The sequence below is a fragment of the Vicia villosa genome, unplaced genomic scaffold, assembly GCF_029867415.1.
Source record: "Vicia villosa cultivar HV-30 ecotype Madison, WI unplaced genomic scaffold, Vvil1.0 ctg.000025F_1_1, whole genome shotgun sequence".
NCBI classification, from domain to species: domain Eukaryota; kingdom Viridiplantae; phylum Streptophyta; class Magnoliopsida; order Fabales; family Fabaceae; genus Vicia; species Vicia villosa.
Genome location: NW_026704957.1, coordinates 2,081,851 through 2,105,951, shown reverse-complemented (window position 1 = coordinate 2,105,951; position 24,101 = coordinate 2,081,851). Strand labels below are relative to the sequence as shown.

Sequence of the window (24,101 nt, the reverse complement as noted above, 5' to 3'; positions counted from 1 at the left end):
AGTTTCTACATAGTAGATTGCATTGGAAGTATAGACATTAAAAGTAAATAGCATTAATTAAAAGAATAATGTTAAGGATATTCCATCATAGAATTATATAGGTTTGAAAAAATATTGGCTTAGTCCTGTGGAGGATGTGAGTCTTCTTTATATATGAGTTGAAACAATATGAAAAGGAAATAATCCACTAGCAGAATTCATGAGCCAATCGATCGGCATAATGCTCTAATCGATTGGCCAAGTCATTTTTAATCGATTATCGTTCCCAAATTGGAAATATTAGATATAGAGTCCTTGTAAGTTATTAAGGTGGTGTCCTAATGACTTGGTTAATCGCTTAACACTTCTCCAATCGATTGGATTAATTCTCCAATAAATTGGATGGCTCATAAAAGTTTTGTCAATAAATAAGCACAAGTTACCAATCGATTGGTTAGTTCAAAAATTGTTTGGAAACAAATTGGACAACTTTTTAGTTACTTGGATTGTCTTAGAGAATAATTTTCGATACAAAAACATTTGTAAAATATATTTTAATGCATCTGTGTGTGTGTGTGTATATTTGTGAGTTGCCTTAGTACTTCAAAGTTATTTCCTTACTTTTACAAAACTCGAGCCACTCAGACATATAGATAGACACGAACTGGTGAGCTTTCATACCATTATCTGAGGCTTAAATATTTTTTATCGAATTTCTCCTAATCATATAAGAACTTTGATCTTGTGTTTCTTGTTGATATTAGGGCATGAGTTTTCTGTGGTTAGGTCACCATCATCAAGGTTGAAACCTATTTCCATCGACTTTATTTATCATTGTAACTATAAAAACTTCGGATGAATTTTCTGTAGGATTTTCAACTTTAAACATGCAAGCACATAGATCCATAAAAGAGAATGCGGGAAAAAGATCAAATAATGGAAACTGAAATCTTTTTATAAAATGAGAGGCCAAGTCATAGAGGTAATATACCATCTCCACTGAGTACTTAAGAATTATGAGAAATAGGAAAGACTCCTCGCGTCAGAGACACATGTAAAGAGTAAAGCCAAATTTGGATTCCTAAGGAAAATCATCATTGATTTCATTTAATGCAACACACGTTTTCCTCAATGAATGTTTTGGTTTCCCTAAACTGGCTTACGTTTGATTTCCTTCAATTAATTGACATCCAGTTTCCCTCAACTAACGTGTAGACCACATCACTCACACTTTGAGACATACCCCTGAGTTATCCCATATATGAGAGACACTCCCCATGCATGAGGGAATCACGTCATACTTGAGGGACTCATCCTATTAATGGAGAAAAAGCAAGACTAAATCACTTCGCCCTTTCCATGATAAGAGATTAATTATCTGCTCCCACGTTCTCGAAGAAGTGGTTGCTACTTTCTAGGAATTTGTGGAACCCAGGTCCAAAAACTCCTATAAATACCTCAACTCGTAGGTCAGAAATTATTAATAGAATAGTCACACAAATACTAGAAACCCAGATTTTCTCACCTCCTTGCATGAGCTATCTCTAAACACTAAAAAAATCCTAAAAGTCTCTAACAACCCTTAATCACTAGGGATTGTCATGTATTATACTTTTAATATATATATATATATATATATATATATATATATATATATATATATATATATATATATATATATATATATATATATATATATATATATATATATATATATATATATATATATATATATTAACAGGACCGTCTTTTAGGACGTGCAATGTGACTTATAGTACCAGACCTCAAACTTTTTCATAATTAAGCTATGGCCAAAAGGGCCTCCATACACATATTCTGCGATTAATTTATAGTTAAATATGACCTCTTAAAAAATATTTAACGACCCAACTAAAATTCTCTCCAACTTATTACACAAGACCTCTCAAAAACTTGAGACGGCTAAAATATTCATTTTCTTACTTCCTTTGAGGTATAAGATAATTTTATTCTTTGTCAAAAAAAAAAAAAAAAGATAATTTTATTCATTCAAACGTTACGTTTGACTTTAGACTCTGAATCAATTAAATAAGAATTCAATATGATATAACCTAATACTATAGATATATTTGTGTCATTTCTTTATTGAATGTGAAACCAGTCAACAATTCCAAAAAAATATCTAAAGAATTTATATTTTAATACACGAGCCTTACCAATCTAATAAAGTTTAAAATTTAATGACTATAAAACAAATGTTTTTAGTAACTTTTTCTCGTGTTAACTTTTTTTTTTTTTTTTGTCTTTTTTCATTTTTTCATCGTTGGTTTTTTTTGGGGTCATTTTTACCTTGAAATCACCCATCAACACTATTTTTTTCTTTCTTCAATTTTTATTTAAATAAGGTATTCACATAGATTTTCTTATTTTTTTTTGTACTTTTAACTTTTAATTGACTTGTGCGGTGTTTGTTGGTTTTTCTGTATCATTTGTTTAGATTGACATATTCACTTCAACTCATTATAGATATGACGAAGGATTAGGTATCAATGTTGCAGATCTGAAATTATGAATATTTCAGTTACTTTTACTGTATCATATTTGTAGGTACTTTCATGTTACCGTTGTATGTTATTAATCTAGGCGCCGCGAGATTCTTTGCAAATTCACCTTTTTTTTTTGTTTTTAACAATTCTAAATTTGTAATGATCTATGTACTATTCAATTTGGATTAATGAATATTTTTTTAGTATAAAAAAACTTTTTTTTTTTTTTAATTTCACTATGGATGTATTTTGTATTTTTCTAATGGCAAATTGTTAATGGTTACTACTTAAATTTTTACTTTTTGAATATTGATTCATAAACCTTCAATTCTTTTAACTCTTATATCAATTAGTTCTAATTAAAATCTTCTTTGACATTTTCTTTTGTAAGGAAAATCAAACGTATAGAAAAAAAAATGAAGAATGACAACATAAAGATATAATGTAAAAACTACAAAATTAGAGAGAAAATAAAAGTCGTTGTCAAATGATAATTAAAAAAATAATTTATATGAAAATTATTACAACACATAATTTATCTTCAACTATCCCACGGTCTCCTGGTACATACACACACTCCCCCAAAGCAAACATTTAATCATATATCACAACACTCTAGCACAAGAGCATAAGAGAAAAGAAAAGTCAAATACAAACTTATAGTGTTTTTGACTGTGCATATTATAATTAAGAAATTGAATCATTTATATAGCCTTAGACTCACCATTCCTTTACAAAACAAAGCGATGAGAGACTTCTTCCATATGTATATTTTCAACCTACCTCAACATCGTTTTATTTAAATATGTATTTAACTTTTTTTATTGGAAAAGTAAAGAGTAAAAGCTATCAAATCATAAATTTATCTTGACTCGTGCTTCTTCATAATATATAAGACAAGATTTAATTGAATCACATAGTAAAATTTATTGACATTGTTGTTGTCTCACTTTTAACTCAAATCTTAACTATTAAGTTTAGAATGTTATTCATATGTTTTTAAATAAAAAATTAATATTCATAGAAAAGTAAAATAAATAGCTTTGTTTTGTTTTTAAACATGCTCTGTGCTAGACGGTGAGATTAGTCTCCTCAAATTAATCGATTTTAAAACTTTATATCATTTTTTTAAAAAAAATATCATGAAAAAGCTATACAATTCATTAAATCATAAAGCAAATTTATCAGAAAAAAGGAAACAAAATAAAGCACCCATAAGACTATTTTCTTTTGTTTCACATAAAGATCTTATCATATTATATTTTTTTTATATAAAAAAATAAAAGAGTACAATTGATTTTATACATAATCATTTTTTTAAGTATATAATTAATTATATATCTCGCACACAAATGCAGAAACTAATCAACTAAATTGGAATTAGTTTCCTTGACTTCATGAGAATGATTATTAGCATTCCTCTCTGAAACCAGACAAAAAGTCAATTTCAATCCTAGGAATTTGTTGACTCCCTGACCCATTGATTTGAGCATTTGTCATGGGAAGCAAAACAAACTTAAATTCAGATTTTGCATCATTTTGATCATGATCAGCCTGCTTCACTTCATCTTTGTCTAGTATTTTCCATCCGTTGATATTTTCCCTATCAACCTTACTAACCCCAGTGTTAAAACTCAGTTTTCCCCTTGGATGACGAGGGATTGGCCTAGACTTCATCCCAAGTATGACATTTCGCTCGTGTTTGTGACTACGTTGATGTCCTCCTAGTGCTTGACCAGTTTTGTATGTTTTTTCACAAAAACCACACGAGTAACAAGCAATTTTCTGAGTTGAATCACCCTCCTCAACCATGATCCATTTTCTCTTGTTATGATTCTCCATATTGGTTAAGAGAAATTGAATTGGTGAAATAATATGTGTTTTGTGAAGAAATTGTGTGAATTTAAACACAAATAAATGCAAATCTAGTGTGTCCACGCGTCACATATATTAAGCAAGTCAAACAAATCTGAAAATTTATATAAATGATCATTATTATATTTAAAAAAAATAAAAAAAATAAAGTTCTTTATTTGTATAAAAGAAAAGCACAAACGTCCATTGCTTTTGCAATGTAGAGTGTACGCTAGTAATTAAATTTTAGTGTCATTCTTTATGGCATGCAAGGCACGTTACTGTATAGGTTTTAAAATTTATTATAAATAAAATGTAGTTAAATAGGATCTCATAAAATATAAATCGTTAATTCATTGTTGAATAAAATCCATATTTTTTGTGGCATAATTAAACTAAAATTAACCTACACAGAGCCTCCAAAAAACATGAAACAATTGTTAAATTTACATCAATATTTAACAAAAAAACAACATTTTATAATTAATTTTAAATTGTAACTTTTGCAGGGGTAATGCAAGCTACAATTGGACTAAGAATTATAAGAGACCTTGACACGACGCATTTTCCCAAAATTTTAATATAATGGTTGTATGAATTTTTTCACTTATATATATAACATTTTCTTCGTTTATAATCAATGTAAAACTCAATCATTCACATTTTAATTTTAAATACTAGCTACTTTCATGCTAACAATAAAAGTAGGTATATGAGGATTTCTATTTTAACTCTTAAGATATGTGATGCTTGTGTGAAGGGGTGTTTGAGATTTGTCAAGAGGCGGTTCATTATTTTTCTAATCATTTCAGAGAACGTCTCCTAGTTCGTCCCAAGTTGGACGAGGTTCCTTTTCCTTCTCTCGGGGGAGGAGGGTTGTGCCAGTCTTACATCCTTTTTTCTCCTCATTGAGATTGATCGTGCAATTGGTTTTTGTGATGGTAATATGAGTTTGGACCATGTGGGTTAAATGTTTTAATTTTTTAAAAGGTTCTAGACCCTTGTTATGTATGGGGTTGAAATTATGTTTGAGCAATTCCATCAGTTTGCTTCTCTTCCTCCATGAGTTTTCCTCTATTTTTATGAACTTGATTTCTACGGTTAATTCTCCTTTTCATATGAGAATTTTTTAGCCTATTTCTTTAATAAGGTCATGGTAAGAAGACTTGCCTGTGTCATGGATAAGCTTTTTTCTTCTAATCAATCATATTTCCTTAAGGGTAAATTTCTAGTATACGGGGTTGTAGTTGTGAAATAGTTGGTGGACCTAGCTAAGAAAAGTAATAAATCTTGCTTCATTTTTAAATTTTATTTTGAGAAAGTATATGACTCGGTTGGTTGGTCTTTTCTAGATTATATGTTTTCCAAATTTGGCTTTAATGATAAGTGGGACAATTGGCTTCATGCATGTGTGATTTCTGGTAAAAGTTTGAATTAAGCGTAAGAGATACTTGACGTTGGATCAAACACTTGTGTTACATTCAATTGGTTTATTTGGGAAAAAACGCTTAATGTTAGATCAAGCTTATTTTTGTTCTTTTTGAAAATTGATTCATTTTAGTCTTGTAAACAAATATCTAACTAGCTCATTGATCTAACTACTTAAGCAATAAAAAATAGAACAATAAATAAACCAATACATGAAAGGGGTATAAGATACATTTGTCTACATGGGATAAAAAGAAATAAATGAGAATCAATATAATAATTATAATATAATAAAATAAATAAACAAAATAAATCATGAATGAACAAATAAAATAAAAGAAAATGAATAGACTATTGAAATAAATAATGCAAACAAAAGAAACAGATGAAATAAAATAACTCCACATTAATCTAAATAAAAAGAAATGAAAAGGACGAAAGAAATAGAGGTGAGAATTGAAAACAAGACGTTAATTAGCAAAAAAAAAACTAAGCCTACAAGCAAGGAGGCCCACTGGCCCGCCTGGTCAACATGAAAACACATGTCAATTCTTTTAGGGAGTCTCCTTATCAACTACTACAACCCAAGGTGTGCTTACTGATCCATCCATCATAGCCATCAGATTGGCATTTTGTGGTGATAACTCAAGATCCAAAGGTCAAGATTTGTGGCCCATTACAAACACCTTACTATGGCCACACTAAATTCATGAAATTAGTCAAAAATAATTAACGAATATTCATTTTATTATGAAATTATTCTAAATAAATAAAGAAGGACTTAGGAATTAGGGTGAGAGAAAAACATATGAGACTTAAAACAAAGACAAAGGTAAGGAACACAAAGGCCCAACCATCAGGGTTTTCAACTATGAAGCATCTCTACCGGCCAGCAACCTATCTCATCAACCCAACCCAATAAAAACCAAAAGCTAGGTTAAAGCATCATCGCCTTTCTCCTTCACATAACTCAAATAACATTACTACGGAAAATCCATTTAACAACAATTAAAAAATACATATAATCACGTGGGTCCAGGCATTATTATGTATAGTGTTGTCGTAAATGCGTTACTTACAATCATGATCCTGAGTTATAGTATACTGTAAAGCGCGCGCTATCACAACGGTTAGTTAACTCAACCGTTGTGATAGACCTAAAGGTCCCAAGTGCTATTCTCAGCAGCGACATTTTAGAACATAAATTACAATTCATCACGGTTACATTAGATAACTGTTGTGGTAAGTATCCATAGTTTATTATATATTATATATATAACATATCATCATAACAATTACGATGATAAGCGACGACAATAAGGTAGACCTAGTGAACAACTAGATTTTATTCAAATTAAACTTTAAGAGAAGATATCAATGTATTGAAGGAATCAGATCATTGCATCACATTTTAAATGCTAAAGAATGTGAAATAAATGATGAGATCCAAGCAATTCGAAAAACATTGATTTATATAAGTTGGTTTTCAAATACAACTTAATTTTCAGATTATAAGTTTCTATGTCAATTTAAATGAATGTATTTTCAATGAAATGTTAATTAAACAAACAATCTACATAGCATATAATAAACTATACTTCATATATTGTCAACCTGCATAAGAATTTAAAGAACAAAAAATGAGTAAGTCACTAGAAGTCTCTTTCTTGTGACTTAGCAATGTCTTATTCTTGTTTTGAGAATATTTGTCAACAACAACATCCTACAATAACACAACAAATACATGCAACAACATAAAAAAAACTTATATTTTAGGACGCACCTTTTATAGAAAATGATTATGAAAATGGAACAATTATGAAGTTCATATATGTTGTTAAGCTATGAAAAATAAATATAAGGTGGATGAGGTTTCCACAACAACTTCATACTTCTTATATTTTTTTCCATAGCTACACAAACTATAAGTACGATAGCCACACATGCGCTTTGTTAAGATGGTGAAGGCGAATCTGAATAAATCATGACAACAAACATTTATCACAACAACATATAACAATAGAAAAGCTAATGACAATGAAGAAGAGAAAAAATATTATGAAAATAAAGTGAAACATAACAACAACATACACAAAAACGAGAGAATAAGGAAGAAGAAGAATACCTTCATGTATGACGAACAAGATAAATTGTTATCACTTATCTGAAAAACAATCATAGAATAGGAAAGCTAATGATGAAGAACAAGAATGACGGATATTCTGAAGAATAGGAAACCTAATGACAAAGAAGAAGAGAAAAATGAGTGCTACGGTTTTGTTGTGAAGGTTACGACAATACTGTCAAGAAGCGAGAGTTTAATCCCTTATATATAGGTAAAATTTTCACAACGATTTTCATTACCAACCGTGGTGATAGGTTTATATATATATATATATATATATATATATATATATATATATATATATATATATATATATATATATATATATATATATATATATATATATATATATATGGAGCATATCAAGTGAGAGCATTTTTAAATGAGAGGATGAGAGGAATAAATATCAACCTTTAGATTCATCAAGAGAGAGAAATTAATAGCCACATTAATGTATTATCATTATCTCTCTTCATGAATCTAAAGGTTGATATTTATTCCTCTCATCTCTCATTTAAAAATGCTCTCACTTGTTATGCTCCCTATATATATATATATATATATATATATATATATATATATATATATATATATATATATATATATATATATATATATATATATATATATATATAACTAAATAAAAAAGAAAAGGCGCGCCTTAACGTTAAAGGAATAAAATATTTTAGGATGCTGAGGTTCGAACCCATGAAAGCTTGATTTAATCATCACGGTGATCCTAACAAGCGTTATTATATTCTAAGAATTTTTAATTTTAAAAAAAAAAAACATCTGAGAGTTGAGATGTCACCACGGTCTTTGGAAGAACCCTGGTGTTTAGGTGTTGTTGTTTGCGTGTTTTTTAGTAGTGTCAGAAGTCCAATCTCACAAACTTCCCTCATCCAAACCTCATATGTTAAAATCAAGTATGGATAACAAGTATGTGATCATTTTGGTCCCAAATAGTTATAGACAATGCAAGAAAAACATGATGCACACATGACTCTATTTCCAACAATGGAACCCTAATATAGAAAATAAACACAGAAAGCAAATTTGAGGACTAAAAATGAGGGGAAATGCTTAACGTGCAAAAACCCAATAATAGTATCAACAATAGTGAAGGGTGATTCTACCTAAAGTGATTTCAGCTGCAGATTCACAATACAGATAACAACTCTTTTTGTTTGATCTTTTAACAGTGTTAACTCTTCTTTTTCTGCCAATTTGGCTTAGGTGTGTTTTGTTAGGGATTTTGGGGTGAGAGTGATTTCAATAGAGTTTCAATGAGTGAATGAAGGCTTATTTATATAGAGTGAGATTAAGGGAATGAGGTAATGTATATACATGTGAGAGGATTCTAAAATATCTCCCCAAGTGTGTGAAACGGTTAGGGGAATTTGAGAGATGATTTTTTATGATGTGGTGAGCTATATGGTGAGTGGAAATCAAGTGAAATTTGAGGTGTGTGAGAAAAACATCTTATATATTTTGTCCTTTATGTTGAACAAGTGATTTCAAGTACAAGAGGAGGGTGAATTGTGATTTTTGAAAAATGTGAACTTTTTTCCTTTCTCGATTAAGATTGTGTTAGTAATGTTTTTGAGTAGTAAAGCGTGGCAGAAGTAGAGTAAATAAAATATATTGTAGAAAATTAAATAGATAAAGATAAAACGATTGAGCCAGAGAGTTATCCAAGTTTGGCTGAATGTTGGCCTAGACATGTCCCCAAGAGTTCTTCTTGAGATTTTTCACTATAGACTTGTGAGTTTTTATTGGTTATGCTCAAGAACCTTAATACAATCTGACCTTTTGAATTTGAACAAGCTTATTATTCCCAACCTATGGACGACTTTTACCCCAACTTTTTCTAATGAAACTATCTAGAGATTTATGGCTGATCTCTTTAACCAAAACCAAAGTTTTTTTACCGGCTAAGTTTAATAAACAAATAACAGAGATTTATGGTTGATCTCAAGAACCAAAACTCAATCTCTTAAAGGTATCACACGCTTAAGACTATAAATTACCAACACAACCACTTATAAAATAATATTCTTCTCACAAATAAAATTTCACTCTAAAGCACTAAGGCAACCAAAAGTGAAGAGAGAAAAAATTTTGAGAGAGAAGGAGAGAACTTAGAGAGATAAATTCCAAATAGATATGAAAACATTGGAAAATAGCGTTATTTCAAAGGAGGAAGTCACCCCTTTATATAGTAGTTGAAATCACTCAATAAGAAAAAAACCATAGGCCTCATTAAATATTTAATCGTTTGATCTAATCGATTAGTTTAAATGAATATGCCTGTTATGATTCTCAAAATGGAAGGTTGTGATATAGATTCGTTGCCAATCATTTAGGAGTTGTAGAAATGTCTTGGGGCGTAAGTTTGATCTCTTTAGATCAATTAGACTCAAGTTTTAATTGATTAAATTAGAAAGTTTTTTCCTCTAGTCATTTCTAGGGTTCCTAAGTTGTTTGGAACAACTTCCAAGACATTTTAAAATATTTTTCTTTTTGAAAAAAATTGTGTGTGAGTTGCCGTAGTATTTTTAAGCTACTATTTTATTTTTATAATATTTGGTTCTCTCAAACAGACTTACAATACTTTGCAAGCTTCCATATCTTTCCTTTGAGGAGGCTTAGAACTCTTATTGTGTTTGTCTTTGAGTACTTCATATTGATGTTAATTGACTTGCGTATTTCTTGTTTGTATATGCGTTGTTGTCATTAAAACTTGGTTGCTTACATGCAAGCAGTGTGATTTATTTTTACTAATGCAACTTAGTAGTGAACTGAGAGCAGGAGTGGAATTAGGGAGGCTGGGGTGGTCGTACTCCTAACTGAATTGCAATCTTGCAATTGAGAGTGAAAATTCAAATTTGGTTTAGAGAATGAAAACTTTGGTATTTTTGTTAAACACTTAAAAAACTCTTTCTCCTTTCTTGTGGTAACCGAGGTAAAAACTTACTTCTTTTACCTTTGTCTTTTCTGGCTTTGAAAATGCTGACTGTTTTGTGTATGCTTCAAGTGGCTATAGTTGTTATATTTCTAGGACTTGCTACATGTGCTTTAGTGAATGCTTTTATTGTGTTACTGCAATGCTGCAAATTTCATATTTGGCTTAAAGTGGCAATAGAACATAGTTGTTTGAGCTGTTTGGATAAGGTGTTGCATAAGCTTGGATAAGGCAAGGTTTTCACTAAAGTGGGGTGGCTACTAGACCAAGGTGTCTTGCTGTAGAGTTCTTTTTACTACCATTAGGTTTTAGCTTTATAACATTTTAGGTAGCTTGTACCTTAAGGTTTATGTAACTTGTAACAATTTTTTGAATGAAACCTAACTTGTTTCACTGGTAAAACATGTCTTGTCTGTCTTAACATGAAATGCGAAGGTGATGCTTTAAAATGGAACAAAATCCTGATTCATAACTTGGAACTATCCAGCATGATTGTGAACTCGGCTAAAACTGAAATTCTAAGATTGTCTGGCTTGAATTGTTTTGACCTCATGATTTTGAAGCCTAGGCAATTTGCATTCTTAATGTTTGATGCTTCTAATGTTTATGCTTGACAGGTTTAGAATTGGTTGTACTGAATATGCTTGCATAATTCATGTTATTTCGCAGGTCACTGAAGAGAAAAAAACCAAGACTTGAATGCAGCTGGTACATGGCAAATGGGAGCAACAGAACAACCTTGGGCTTGGCTCTATGTTTTTGAATTATCTGGTCATGGTTGGATTTAGGTTCACAGGATTATGGCTATAGTAATGTGAACCACTTAGACTTAGTGAAATGCATAGAAAAAGTTTTGGATTGTAATGTAATGTCACTTTGATTTTTTGAATGACAGGTATATGTATTTGGAATCCTTCTATTTATTTGAACCTTGTTGATGTAAAATGCAGTATGGTTCTTTTTTGAAATTAGATGCATTTGGAATAAAAATGATGTGGTTATGAAGATTGTATGAAGCTTGCATAAAAAGCTTATATGCTCAAACAAGAAGACTTTAATTTATTTGCAAATTAACCAAATCTAACAAAAGTCATGCGATAAGCAAGGTGAGTATGAATGATGATGATAATTGTTGCTGAAAATCAGAATAGAATGTAGGACAGCTAAGAAAAAACTTTTAAAAACAAGAATCACAAACGCTGCGTTGCGGCATAATAGCCGCTGCCTTAGAAGCGATTTCGCCTAGACCACCGGAGCTCAGTAAGATCGGCGTCGCCCCCCAAGGTTACCACAGCGTCCTCTGATCGCGGGCTCTCGCCAACGAAGGACTAGAATCAATCGGTATACTCAGAACTAGTTTTTTTAGAAGAAAGGGAGAAGCTTTCTGTTTGTTATATATTTAAACAAGATGGAAAAAACCAGTATTCAAAGAAGAGCAGTCTGTTAATTCACAACACTAACTCCACCTCATAAAACGTGGGATACTAGCTGAAATTATGGAGCAGTTGCAACCTTTCAGCTGAAATATAGGGCTACTGCAAACTGCTAGGAAATAGTCAAAAGAAGTTTAAATTTTAAATTTAAAACAAACTGCAGTAATTAATTTAAAATACACGTGGGATAGAAAACGTTAATGTTCAGTCACAATCCCCCACAGAACAGTAATAAGTTTTTCAAAATATATAGTTTTTAAACTAGTTCTGAGCATATGTAAGGTTTAAAGCTTAAGTACAGGTGCCTTACGACTTGAACCGTTACATAGTGAAATCAAGTGAATCTTTCACGAAAAGAGTGAACAAATCTGGAACTCTCTTGTTTAAGAATCGTTCTAAATAACACACTTCTTACCTAAAATCCTGTTGATTCCTCAATAACTTCTCAAAGATAGCCAAGTCTTCTTTGGGATGCTAAAGAGTGTACTAAAAAGTTTGCCCGAGTACCTCCATAGAAGGAGGCTAGCTCTTCACACTCCTGTAGGTGACTACATCAAGTCCTGTCTCAAAAGGACCACCCTATATGGGTTATGAAGTCATTAAGAGTTAAATAACTCAACCTCTCAGATCACCGGTGAGCTCATCAAGTCCGTCTTAAAGGACCACCCATATCCTGGGCTATGAGTTCATTAAGAGCTGATGCTCATCCTCTAAAGTACACTCGTCAGAGAATGGGATGTAGTGTACCATCATATGAGTCTTTTCAAGGCTTCGTTTGACCACAGTGTGGATCCACCTAGAATTCCTCATCTCACGGGTTTTAGTCCCATTCCGTTCGACGTGTCAAGAACTAATTTTCTGTTTAGTCCCTTAGTCAAAGGATCCGCAATGTTCCTCTCTGATCTCACATACTATAAGCTAAGTACTCCATTCGTGATTAGTTGTTTCACAGACGCATGCCTGATCCGAATGTGTCTCTTCTTTCCATTATAGGCATTGCTATTTGCTATGCAAATTGCAGCTTATGAGTCACAATGTAGAGAGATAGGGGGAGTTGGGTGCCCCCACAGCGGTAAATCAGCCAATAAACTTCTTAACCACTCGGCCTCTTGACTTCCTAGATCTAGAGCTATAAACTCAGACTCCGTAGAAGATCTAGCTATACAAGTCTGTTTAGAAGACTTCCAAGAAATAGCACAACCACATAATGTAAACACATATCCACTAGTGGAGTTAACTTCTTTATCATCGGTAACCCAATTTACATCACAATATCCCCCTAACACTTTAGGATAACTAACATAGTGTAAACCCCAATCCATGGTGCCCTTTAGATATCTTAACAATCTATTAAGTGCACCCCAATGATCTTTACTAGGGTTATGAGTGTACCGGCTAAGTCTGTTAACAACATAAGCAACATCAGGCCGAGTACAGTTCATCAAAAACATCAAACTTCCAATTACTTTAGCATACTCATTTTGTGAAACACTGTCACCTCGGTTTTTCTTTAGTTGCATGCTAGAGTCAAAAGGAGTTCTAACGGGCACCACATCAAATTGATTAAATTTCTTTAATACTTTCTCTACACAATGAGGCTGAGACAGAATGAAGCTATTTTAAATTCTAGTTACTTTAACCCCTAGAATCACATCAGGTTCACCTAAGTCTTTCATATCAAATTTAGAGGATAAAAATAGTTTGGCCGAGTTTATATCATTGATATGTGTTCCGAAGATTAGCATGTCATCGACATATAGACATATAATCACACAATCAGCACCAAACATTTTTGAGTAAACACATGCATCAGATCCATTGACCTTAAATCCAAAGCTTATAATAGTTTTATGAAACTTATCATACCATTGCTTTGGCGCTTGGTTCAAACCATAGAGTGACTTCTTGAGTCTGCACACCTTGTTCTCCTGTCCTGGACTCATGCACCCTGGAGGTTGTTCCATATAAATCTCTTCATTAAGATCACCATTTAGAAATGCAGTTTTGACATCCATCTGATGTACTAATAACTTGTGGCTAGAAGCTAAAGCAAACAATACACGTATGGTTGAAATCTTAGTTACCGGAGAATAAGTGTCAAAGAAGTCAATCCCATATTTTTGGGTGAAACCTTTAATAACTAGTCTCGCTTTATACCTTTCAATAGAACCATCCATTTTAAGTTTCCTCTTAAAGATCCATTTACATCCAATGGCCTTGTTTCCCTTAGGTAAATCAACTAGTTCCCACGTGTGATTAGACATGATAGATTCTAATTCAATTTTAATTGCATCTTTCCAAAAACTAGCATCCAATGATCTTATAGCTTCATCATATGTATTAGGGTCATCCTCTAGCATGTGCACACTAATGAATGTATCATTCAATTCATCAAGATCATGGAGTTCAATCAAGAATACAGTCACAAAATCAGGACCAAAGCTAGTTTTCCTTTTCTGTCTTTTACTCTTCCTAGGTTCAGTTTCATGAATAGGCATGGGAGTTAAAGTCTTCGACGAAGATGCAACAGTACTGGTCATAGAATCAACATTGATGTCATATTTCTTTAAAGGAAAAATATGCTCAAAGAATTCTGCATCTCAATATTCACACAATGAACGATCACTCAAAACCATAAATCGATAAGCTGCACTATTCTTAGCATAACCGATGAACACAGCATCGAACGTCTTAGATCCGATCGCACCAACCTTAAAAGCAGGCATTCCTACCTTAGCTAGACACCCCCACACTTTAAGAAGTTTAAGATTAGGCACATGCCCTCTCCATAATTCATAAGGTGTTTTGTTTAGTTTTTTGTCTGGAACTCTGTTGAGAATATGATTGGTAGTTAATACAGCTTCACCCTACATGTTGTCGAGTAAACCAGAGCTCGAAAGTAACGCATTCATCATTTCTTTCAATGTTTTGTTTTTCCTTTCGGCTATACCATTCTGTTGTGGGCTGTACGGAGCTGTAAATTCATGAATTATGCCATTGTTCTCACAAAATTCCTTCTAAGAATTGGTAATGTACTCACCACCTCTATCAGATCTAATCCTTTTGATTTTCCGGTTCAATTGGTTTTCTACTTCTGCCTTATAAGTGTAAAACACATTTTCAGCTTCATCTTTGGATTTCAATAAATACAATTTGGTGTATCTAGAATGGTCATCAACAAAAGTGATATAATACCTTTTACCACCTCTACTTTCTGTGTTGCGAAATTCTGCTAGGTCCGAATGGACTAATTCTAACAACTCGGTTGTCCTTTTATTTACAGAATTAAATGGCTTTCTCTTGAATTTAGCCTCGACGCATACACTACATTTTTCATGGCCATCTTTTGCTATATTTGTAATTAAACCCATTGCATGTAAATGATTGGCAGATTTAACATTTAAATGTCCAAGTCTAGCATGCCATAAGTCTATAGTCTCAATGATATAAGCAAAAGAAAAAATATTCTCATTTTCAATCAAAGTTTCAAGCACATACAAACAACCAGACCTATAGCCTTTCCCTACGAATTCACCATTCTTAGATAATACTATTTTACCAGACTCAATCACTTGTTTTATGCCAGCAATTTCAAGTAAAGCAGAAGAAATTAAATTCCTACGCAGAGAAGGTACATATAAAACATTCTGGAGTGTAAGAGACTTCCCTGAAGTGAGCTTCAGGGACACCTTCCCTTTTCCTAGCACCTTAGACATGCTTGAATTTCCCATATAGACTTGATCTATTTCAGCATCTCCTTGAAATTCAACAAATTGTTCTCTGTTAGCACAAAAATGCTCCAGTGTCAATCAACCATTCAACCTTCTCGGCTACATGGTTAATTTCTGCAGTTGTGATCATGGCAACCATGTTGTCAGACGCTTCAACAATGTTGATTTGATCCTTGGTTTGATCTCCTTTAGGCTTAATTGCATTTTTATGGTTGTCAGCTCGATCGTAGCATTGATAGGCACGATGTCCCATCTTGCCACATACGAAACAACCTAGCTTGTTGTTCTGGAACTTCCCTTTCATCTCGAAGTTTGAAGCTCTTTTGTTTTGCACCTTGTCTTTCCTGAAATTTGCCTTTTTGTTTTTCTTCTTGAACCTGTCAACATTTTCAGAAGACTCCACAAGATTAGCCTTAACTAAATTATCAGAAACTTTAGGAATAGGCTTATCTTTGAGGCGATTCGCCTCTTCAATCTTCATGTGATTAACTAGTTCGATAAGAGTTAAATTTTTCTTCTTGTGCTTCAGTTGGTTGCGGTAGTTGGACCAGGAATCAGGAAGCTTCTCGATCAAAAAGTTGGCCTAGAGGACTTCACGCATCTTCATCCCTTCAGCCAAGATGTCTGCCACTAAATTCTCGTACTCATGGACTTGATCTATGATTGGTTTGTCGTCCACCATCTTGAATTGCATAAATTTTCCGCAAACATACTTATTCTTCCCAGCATCATCAGTTGAATACTTAGCCTCCAAGAGTTCCCATATCACCTTTGTAGATTTATGGGCAGCAAGCAAGTCGAAGATCGGGTTGGTAACGTGGCTGAGCATATGACCACGAACCGTCTTGTTGTCAGATTCATACTCCTTCATGGTTGCATCATCTCCGAAGACTGGTGTTGCGCCAAGAGACGGATTACCATCCGTTCCAGGAGCATTCGGAACGATGGAACCAGCGGCAACTGGAGGTTGTTGAAGGAGAACATTGATGGAATAAGGTAAGACACAACAAGGGGGGTTGGATTGTGTCCCTTTTAAAGTTTATATAAGTATTTAAAAATGGCTTTGATAAGAAGAAAATGATTAGTAATAACTTTAGAGGTTTGAGTAATTAATGTTAATGTGTGTGATAAAATATAGTTGTGAATAATATAAGAAAAAGATTATAAAGAAAGAACACAAGAAAACTTATCCTAGTTCACCAACTTGGTTAGTCCAGTCCCCACACCCTATGAGATTATCCTTTATTGAATCTTCTTACAATAACTTTTTCTTCTATGTATTCTTAGCCTCACCATGCTTACACTTCTGAATGGTAGAGCTTACAGATAGCTTACAAAAAGATTGGTTTGTATATCTATGATATACTTTGTGATCTTAGGATGTTTACAATAAATTCCTAATTACTCTCCATATGGCGGTGAGTACTTTTAATATAGAATATGTATGATCACTCTAATATTTGTTTTATCACTATATGGTAGTGAGAGATATAATATATAGAGAGTATGATTACTTTGTGAATGAGAACTTTGGCTTTCTTTGTATACTTGTGGATATTTTCGGTGTATGAAAATATGCCAAGAGACTTGTATTTATAGAGCAAGGCAAGTGTGAAGGAAGTGCCGAGAGTTACTTTGAGTAGTGTTGGCAGCTTTGTCTTTGTAGGACTTTGTCTTGGCAGGACTTGGTCTTGGTTCAGAATGCTGCTGAAAAGCTGTAAATTCTAACATTTGACTATATCAACAAAGACTTTTTCTTGGCAAAGTAATTCTGGAGAGTAACTCTGGGACGAGTAACTCTGGGACGAGTAACTCTGGGACCGTAGTTCTGGAGAGTAACTTTGGGACCATAATTCGGGAGAGTAACTCTGCGGCCATAATTCTGGAGAGTAACTCTGTGATTCAAAATATGAAGGAGTAATTCTGAGACCATAATTCTGAGAGTTACTTATTGAACTTCTGAGAATCCATATGTTTTTAAAGCTTTGTTCTTTGTTAGTACAGTCTTGAATCATCATTTTAACTCTTTGTTTGATAAAGGCCATGAATTGTTTAGATGATAAATTGATGAAATCACTTTGGAGTTTCTTAGATAAAATAGTTTGTAATATTCAAAACATTAACATAATATGTTTCAACATTCTCCCCCTTTTTGAATGGTGACAAACTTTTTATTTTAGTTTCTTTGAGTAATGACTTTGAAACTCCCCCTGAAAAGATGCATACTTTGAAAGGGCAAATGTTCCCCCTCAATGTTAGTTCATATATAGTAAATGAATTTAAAAGCATTTGAACAACATATTAATTAGATAGCAGTAATTGATTAATGATTGAGGATCAATACATCAAATGATTAACATCAATATTTTGGTGCACAAACAAAAAGATCCTAGTGGACTACTGCTAGATATAATACAATACTGATAGGCATAGTACAAAGTAAACTAAACAAAATAAAGCTTTGGACAAAGCTTGTTCTCCCCATTTTGTCAAACATACAAAAAGAAAGGGGGTCCAAAAGAAGAGAGGACGAAAAGACTAAGGAACAGATGGTTCATCATCACATGTTGCCTCAGAAGATAATGGCAGAATAGGAAATTGAATCTGAGAGGGATCCGGAGGAGGCATTCCTGGAAACCGAGGGCAAGCATGTTCAGTGAAGTAATCAACCCAAAATTTTTGGTAAGCCATGCCTTGCTTTTGTAGGGCGGCAAGTGATCGAAGAGTAATGTCCTGATGGGGGTTAACCGGATCAGTTGAGGTTGTAGATCTAGGAAAGACAGGAGGACGATTTCCAATGCTGGGGAAATTGTTAAAGAATGAGGATGTGAGGGATACAATGGGATTCTGAGGAAGAGTATTGGAGTTATGAGTGGTGTTTCTTGGAGGTGATGAGTCATACCTTGGAGCAAGAAGTGTTTGAACATTGAAAGAGTTGTTATCTTCTTCCTTTGGGGAGGAAAAAATTGGAGAGTTTGCTTGGAAGGCATAAGGATCAGATTGAGGAACAGAAGGCATAACATATGTTTCTGTAACACCAGTTTGTTCAGGTAGTTGAATGGAGTTGTTGAAGAATGCTTCTATCTGAGAAGTAAGATCATCAGAGTCTGTGTGATTAATGGAAGTGAGTTAAATTCTTGGAGGAGAAGGTTCTTTATAGGATTTTGGAGAATTCAATGGTGAGGTGGTAGACATAGGATGTATTGTCATAGAAGGTGAAGTGTAGGTGACAACATGGGGGATAATTGAAGTGTGTTGATTTGAAGGAGGTGGAGTGAATAATTCAGCTTCAATCGTGGATATGAGAGAGGACAGCTGAGCATCCAGGTTTGGATTGGAAGCATGAGTATGTGGAGATAATGGTGAGTGGGGCTGGTGAGAGTGATCAGCAGGAGGACTTGAAAGACAGTTTTCAAATGCAAATATGTTCACCATGTTAGTGTCAGAGGTCTCCAGAGTTGAAAGATTTTCAACATTAGAGAGAGTTTCAGTTTGAAGAGAAACAGAAGCATGAGAGATGACAACAGTTTGTGGTGAGGATTCCGCAAGGATTGGTGAGGTAGAAGTTAGGTCAATGCACTGTGTGGTTTCAGGAGATGGTGTAGAAATTTCCTTTGAGTTTGGAGAGATAGATTTAGAGTTATGAGGAGAAACTGGTGATGACTTTTGTGGAGATTCTAGGTCAGCAATATTTGGAAGAGCCACAGATAGTGGAATGGGACTATTTGGAGAGTTGGAGGAATCGAGACCTGTTGTTAATGGTTGAGTTGGATCATATTGCTTAACAAGGCGTCTGCGTTTTGACTTGTTTTCAGGTTTAGGTGATGGTGCACACTTGAGAGAAGGAATTTTCATGCGCTTTAGCTTGGAAGCATCCAGTATTTTGTTGATTTCGAAAGAGTCTTCATCATCCAGAGGAACATTAAAGTGTTTGAAGATTTTGGTAAGAAGCATACCATACGGGGTGCTTCTTGCTCGAAGACCTGCTTGTTTGATATAGTTGAGCACCAAATATCCGATATTGGGAGGGATTTTGTTTTAGAAGTGATAGATAACAAGTAGGTCTTTATCTGTTACCCGTTCCATGCTGCCTTTTCTTGGAAGAATAGTGTGAATACAGAAGTTATGAATTATGTGGCTTAGGGATTCAAGGTTGGCGGACACAAATCTTTCAGTTTGATGTTTGGTGATGGAAAGTCTGTAGGATTCAATATCCAAGTCATGGGATGAGGGCCATTCATCATTGAAGAGATGAAGTCCATTGTTTGGGACATGCAGAATGTCACAAAGAAGCTCTGGGGTTAGGGTTATTTGACGACCCTTAACATATGAGATTAGCTGTGTATCACTGTTGGATGTTTCAATAGCAGCAAAGAAAGCTCTAACTAATCTAGGGTAGAAGACATCAGAGAGTTGAGTTGCGAGCTCGTTTATGTCATAACTCCAGATTGAGTAGCTATCCAAGTTAACGGTTTTGCCAGCAACAATAGGGAGTGAACGCCATTTGTCGTTGTAGAGAGAACGAATATCATCATCAGAGATGAACTCTTTGGTAGAGACTTCAGAGGGATGATCATAGGCTTGGAAGGGTGAAGAAACGAGGGAGTTTCCTTCGCTTGATTAAGTTGAGATGTGTGACGAGGATGGCTTCATGGTTTGAGGAACAGAGACGATCTGGGTTGAGGAAGGAGGAGGGTTAGGGTTTTGAGATTGTTCTGGATTCTGTTCAGGCTGAGCTGAATCAAGAGATGTGGTTGCATGTCGTGATGAGCAACGGGTGGGAGTGGTGGGTTTCGGACGAGAGGAGTCACCGATTTTCATGGTTGATTTTTGACGAGTGGTGGTGGTGCGGCGCTTGGTTGGTGGTCGTTCCATGGAGAGGGTTTTTTGAGTGTTGTAAGAGACTGAGGGTGTAATATCAGCAAATGGGACAATAGTTGTAGTGATTTTGAATACCATTTGAAGGGTTTAAGAGAGATGAAGTTGAATCATTAGAAAACTTAGGTAAGATCACCGATTTGATGGGAAGTTGGTAGAAAGTGTGCTGATTTGATTAGTAAGGGAAGAGGCGGGATTTTCTGTAATGATGAAGAAATATGGAGAAACGAAAAAGGCAAAGTTTGAGACACGTGACTTTTATTTGGCAAACACCTTATATAAACCAGTTTTGTTTTATTATAATTCTATTTATTATTAAGAGAATTTTTGTTTTGTTTATTTTAGGTAAAAAATTATAAGAGAGTGCTATATTTGCTGAGGTATTTTGATAATAGATAATTTTGACTTTAGAAAATTAAATCTATCTTCCACTAATGGTTTGGTGAAAATATCTGTTAATTGATTATTTGTATCTACATATATAAGTTCTATGTTTTCTTTTTGAACGTGATCTCTTATAAAATGATGTTTGATTTCAATGTGTTTAGATCTTGAGTGTTGAATAGGATTTTTTGACAAGTTTATAGCACTAGTATTATCACAAAAAAAATTGATACCTTGGAGTACTGAAGTGAGTAATCTTCCAATTGATTTTTTATCCATATAATTTATGAGCAGCAATTTGCAGCAGACACGTATTCTGCTTCAGTGGTTGATAAAGCAATTATATTTTGCTTTCTGCAAGACCATGTAATAAGAGCATGTCCTAGAAATTGATAGGGTCCACTTGTACTTTTTCTTTCTATTTTGTCTTCAGCATAGTCAGCATCACAGTAAGCTATTAAATTGATGTGATTTCCTTTTTCATACCATAGATCAATGTCAATGGTACCAACGAGATATCGAAAGATGCATTTGACAGCAGTCAAATGTGATTCTTTAGGGTCAGTTTGAAAACGTGCACATAGACCTACTGAAAAGACAATGTCAGGCCTACTGGCAGTTAAATATAATAATGAACCAATCATACCTCGATATTCCTTTTCTGATACAGATAGTCCTTGTTCATCTTTATCAAGGTTTGAAGAGGGATGCATAGGAGTTACCATAATTTTTGCTTCATTCATTCCAAATTTTTTTAACAAATCTTAAATGTACTTTTCTTGACATATGAAAATTCCATTCTTGAGTTGTTTTATTTGTAAGCCCAGAAAGAAGTTAAGTTCACCCATCATACTCATTTCAAATTCACTTCGCATCAGTTTTGAAAAATCATCACACATTTTTTCGTTTGTTGAGCCAAAGATAATGTCATCAACATATACTTGGACAATGAGTAAGTCATTTTTGTGTGATTTTTTGAAAAGAGTTGTATTAATTTTTCCTCTGAGAAAAATACTAAGTCTGTCATACCATGCTCTAGGAGCTTGTTTAAGACCATATAATGCTTTTGTTAGTTTAAAGACATGATTAGGATGAGAGTGTTTTTCAAAGCCAGGTGGTTGATGAACATATACTTCCTCGTTTAAGAAACCATTTAAAAAGGCACTTATTACATCCATTTGAAAAGGTTTAATATTTTTATGAGCAGCATATGCTAAAAGAATTCGAATAGCTTCTAACCTTGCCACGGGTGCATATGTTTCATCATAATCTATACCTTTTTGTTGATTGTAACCTTCCGGCATAAGCCTCTGAATTCTCTATTTAGAGATATATCCTAATTTCTTTTGCCATAAAGTAAAAAGAATTATCATTTAATTTTTGTTTTTGTACCATGTGATTTTATTTGAATTATTTTGTTAAATGGATATTATGTGTCAAGCATATAAAGATTATCATTCAAAGAACCAAAAACAACAACATTTGAATCATATGAGAGACTAAACTTATTATTTCTAAATGAACAAATATAATTTGATTTGTCCAAAATAGAAATAAAAATTAGATTCCGTCTAATAAAAGGTGCAACAAAAGTCTCAACTAAATCAAAATGAAAAATCGGTCTTTAATAATAATCTAAAGTCCCCATAGCCTTTACTGCAACTTTATTGACATCTCCCTTTTAGATGATTCTTTTAACATCACTTGGGGGACAACTCCACGCGCAATCATGCATGGATATACTTATGTGAGTAGTAGTACCAGAATTATTCCACCGAGTATCCTTAGGTATATAAACTAAGTTAATTTCATAACAAACAAAAGTGAGAAAACTACCCTTCTTTTCACGTCATGTGGCGTACTTGAAACTTTCATTCTTCATGTGCAGAACCTTCTTGCAATAGAAACAAGTAGACTTCTTTATTTGTTCCTTTGCCTTCTTATTTTTGTGAAAAACATTTCCGCAACCTTATCATATTTAGTAAAGTATTGCTCCACAATTTTGAGGAACCTCTTGGCGCTTTTGCTCTCAGTAATAGAACCCCTAATCATTTCAAGTATGAATCTTTTGATCATCATGTGGCACATCCAGTTAGATCGGTTCCATTTTCTACTTTAGTTTCATTTGAGTTCTCATTAGTGGTGGTGAGAAATTCTTCCCGGAGAGATAAGTCTAAGTCGATGCATCCAAGACCGATCTCCACATATTCCTTATAGGATTTGAAGTTCATCACACTCAACATCGGGATAGATTTAATCTGACGAGCAAAATTTTAAGCGGTAGCAGCGACAACTAGAACGATTGAAAAGAAAAACAAATATGCAACCTTATTAGGCATGTCAAAAAGCCATATAGACACACACAATACTTTATGAGCAAATTAAATAAAATCAGGACAAGACACCAAAAATACCACCAATTCTCAATCTTTGATTGTAAGCATTACTCTCTCGCAATGTCAAATATTAGTAATAAGTCATGTCAGTTAATGGACGCCTATGAAGTCAATCTTTAGCCACATTTATAAACTTAATAATTCCTATATATTTGTCATTATAGACTTGCAATTATTCGACCAATGTTCTTGGTAATTTTAGTTTTAGAAAATTCAATTTCATATAACTCCATTAATTTTAAAACTGACAAATTTAATTATATCTTTAATACCATTTGTTTGAATTTAATTGATAATGAAAATTAAATATACATGTTCAAAAAGGTATATCATATAATTCAGTGCAAAAATCAAATAGTCATACATTATCGTATATAACTAAAGGATCTATAAATTAATTTTA

General features: G+C 33.4%; 2 protein-coding genes across 2 annotated transcripts; both read right to left on the bottom strand.

Annotated features, from left to right (window-relative positions):
* Positions 1-13,331: 13,331 nt before the first annotated feature.
* Positions 13,332-13,829, bottom strand: LOC131622189 (secreted RxLR effector protein 161-like). Its single transcript, XM_058893214.1, has one exon. The coding sequence runs from the start codon at positions 13,827-13,829 to the stop codon at positions 13,332-13,334; it is 498 nt and encodes a 165-aa protein (XP_058749197.1).
* Positions 13,830-18,578: 4,749 nt separating this feature from the next.
* Positions 18,579-19,895, bottom strand: LOC131622188 (uncharacterized). Its single transcript, XM_058893213.1, has 2 exons — positions 19,275-19,895; positions 18,579-19,124 (listed from the first exon to the last, which is right to left on the bottom strand). The coding sequence occupies exons 1-2, from the start codon at positions 19,893-19,895 to the stop codon at positions 18,579-18,581; spliced, it is 1,167 nt and encodes a 388-aa protein (XP_058749196.1).
* Between the last annotated feature and the right edge of the window lie 4,206 nt (positions 19,896-24,101).

Coding starts and splice junctions, on each gene's coding strand:
- LOC131622189 (XM_058893214.1), bottom strand. CDS start 13,829: ATGCAACTAAAGAAAAACCGAGGTGACAGTGTTTCACAAAATGAGTAT.
- LOC131622188 (XM_058893213.1), bottom strand. CDS start 19,895: ATGAAAATTCCTTCTCTCAAGTGTGCACCATCACCTAAACCTGAAAAC. Junction 19,125..19,274: donor ACACTTCAATTATCCCCCAT/GTTGTCACCTAC, acceptor CTTACTTCTCAG/ATAGAAGCATTCTTCAACAA.